This window comes from Gouania willdenowi, chromosome 13, assembly GCF_900634775.1.
Source record: "Gouania willdenowi chromosome 13, fGouWil2.1, whole genome shotgun sequence".
Lineage (NCBI taxonomy): Eukaryota > Metazoa > Chordata > Actinopteri > Blenniiformes > Gobiesocidae > Gouania > Gouania willdenowi.
In genome coordinates this window covers 8,791,724-8,794,259 of record NC_041056.1, presented here as the reverse complement: position 1 = coordinate 8,794,259, position 2,536 = coordinate 8,791,724, and the positions used below count along the sequence as shown (strand labels likewise).

The following is a 2,536-nucleotide window of genomic DNA, read 5'->3' as shown; positions in this document are numbered from 1 at the left end:
CAAGGACAGCCTTTGTCTACCTCCGTAATATCTCTAAAATCAGGAATAGCTTGGCCCAAGATGGCACTAAAAAACTAAACCATGCATTTGTTACAGCCAGACTAGATTACTGGAACTCTTTACTCTCAGGATGTCACAGTAACTCATTCAGTCTTCAGTTCATCCGAGAGAGTAGGTACAAGCAAGAGAGCATATTTCTCCAATATTGGCTTCCCTTCATTAGCTTCCTGTAAATCTAGAATAGAATTTAAAACACTCCTGTTAGCATACAAAGCTCTTCATGATAAAGCTCCTGTATATCTTAATGACACGTTAGTGCCCTATCTTCCGGGCAGAACACTCTGCTCTGTGTTGGCCGGTCTATGGGAAATTCCAAGCATGTCTAGAAGAAAAATAGAAGGCAGAGAGTTAAATCTATCCTGTTCTGTTCTCCTCTTTCTATCAAATAACCCAAACCAGTCGACGCAGATGGCTGCCACCTCTGAGCTTGGTTCTGCTGGAGATTTCTTCCAAGTAAATGTCAGTTTTTTTTCTCCCCTCTGTCGGGGAAGCTTGGTGATGTGGAATTTTGTTGGGTTTTTTCCAAACAATGTTATATTTTGTGAGATGACTTGTAATTAGCACGATATGCATAAAAAATAATGTAATAGTTGTGTGAGAGCGTTTTACAGGAGCATTTCAAATGTGTATGTGAGAGAAAATTCTGAATAATATCTCAGACTCCCCCTTAAGCGCACGTGTGCGTGTGTGTAATGTACAGTAATTTAATTTTAAACATTGATTGAAATGTTACAATAAATTGACATTTATCGGAATTAAACCAACAAAAATATCTCAAATGATAGTTTTCTGAAGAAAACTTCTACACTTGAAAGTCATTTGTCCTCGTCAGTCAGTCCCATCCTGGGTCTCATGGGTCATTTTTTGTTTTTAAAAAGGCTCACGCCCAAAGCTGGTCGTCACATTGCTGGGTGGCTGAGGAAAGGACAGCAGAGGAACTGAGAGAGAGAGACAACAGGAACATTTGAATCAGAAAGCTCTGTGAGAAATTCTCTCTGAGGTGAAGATCCTGCATTGGTTTCAACAGCTGACAAGATTTCTTTGTACTTTTTGCCTAATTTTCATAAGAACAGCAGCAAAATAATGAAAGCAAATGAATCGTCACTTGATTTTGTATCTCTTGCAGCATTGAATTTGCCACCTATGCTCATTTATCCTGCCTTTATCTTTGGGTTATTTACCTTTCTCATCACTATCTTTTGTAATATGCTTATCATTGCAGTTATTGCTTTTAGCAAAGACTTACAGAAACCAATGTTTCTCCTGCTGGTCAACCTGCCCATTGGTGACATAATAGCATTAATAGCTTTTTTTCCACAGTTTCTCATCAGCATTGTGACGCAGAACCGCTTGATCACCTATAACGCATGCCTAACTCAAGCTTTTTTCCTTCACTATTATGCTGGAGCTAACATCTATACACTGTCAGCTATGGCATACGACCGATATATTGCTATATGTGCTCCACTGAGGTACAATGCCATCATGACTCCACAAAAAGTAATACATTTCATCTTTTGGATTTGGTTTTATTGCTCTGCCGTGACGTTTGCTGTTTTTATGCTGTTGGCACGTTTCAAGATTTGCAGGAACAATATTGTGGATTTATACTGTAATAATCCATCTATAATTACATTAATCTGCGACAACACTACAGTCAACAACTACTTTGGATTGTGTACATTAATGTTGTCTCTGGGAGGTTCAAGTCTAGTAGTGATTTACTCATATGCACAGATATTGTTCACATGTATCAAGACCAATCAGGCGGACGCCTGGCATAAAGCCATTCAAACTTGTGGCACACATTTAGTTACTTTTTTATCATTCCAAGTCTTCATATTTATTTCACTTCTTGCTCATCGCTTTCAGAACGCACCTGTTTCCCTCAGACAAATTTTGGGACTGTGTATAATTATTTTTCCTCCTATTTTAGACCCAATTATTTATGGATTGAAAGTTCAAGAACTGAGGCTGAACATTGTACGACTCTTTAAAAAAACATTGGGTTTGACAAAGTGGGGCAGTGGTGGCGTAACAGTGAAGGTAAAGGAAGCAGGCTTGTAATCAGAGGATTAGCAGTTCTAATCCAACCTGTGCCATCCCTGTGGGATGTTGAGTAAGTCCCTTAACTCTAACTGCTCATGTTGTATGTTACTTTGGATAAAAGCATCTGCTGAATGAAATTGAAAATGATCTATATTTAAAATAATTTCTGTGTAATATGTGCAATATATACAGTATGTGGGTAAATAACTAACATTTTGTTTTAATTTCTGACAATCATTGGTCACGCATGTATTCTGTGCAGACAATAGTACCAGAATTGTTGTATTTCTTTGTGTGATATCTTATGTGTAAAAATACATCATGTGTTACTCTAAGGATCAGATGTTATTTAATTTTAGTGCAAATGTAAAGGTGGATAATGTTCTGTATCTGGTTACCCATAGGGTAATTTTTGTTGTTTTTGTTT

General features: G+C 37.5%; 1 protein-coding gene across 1 annotated transcript; it reads left to right on the top strand.

Annotated features, from left to right (window-relative positions):
• The first annotated feature begins 1,143 nt into the window (after positions 1 to 1,143).
• Positions 1,144 to 2,127, top strand: LOC114474577 (olfactory receptor 52H1-like). Its single transcript, XM_028464984.1, has one exon. The coding sequence runs from the start codon at positions 1,144 to 1,146 to the stop codon at positions 2,125 to 2,127; it is 984 nt and encodes a 327-aa protein (XP_028320785.1).
• Positions 2,128 to 2,536: the final 409 nt, after the last annotated feature.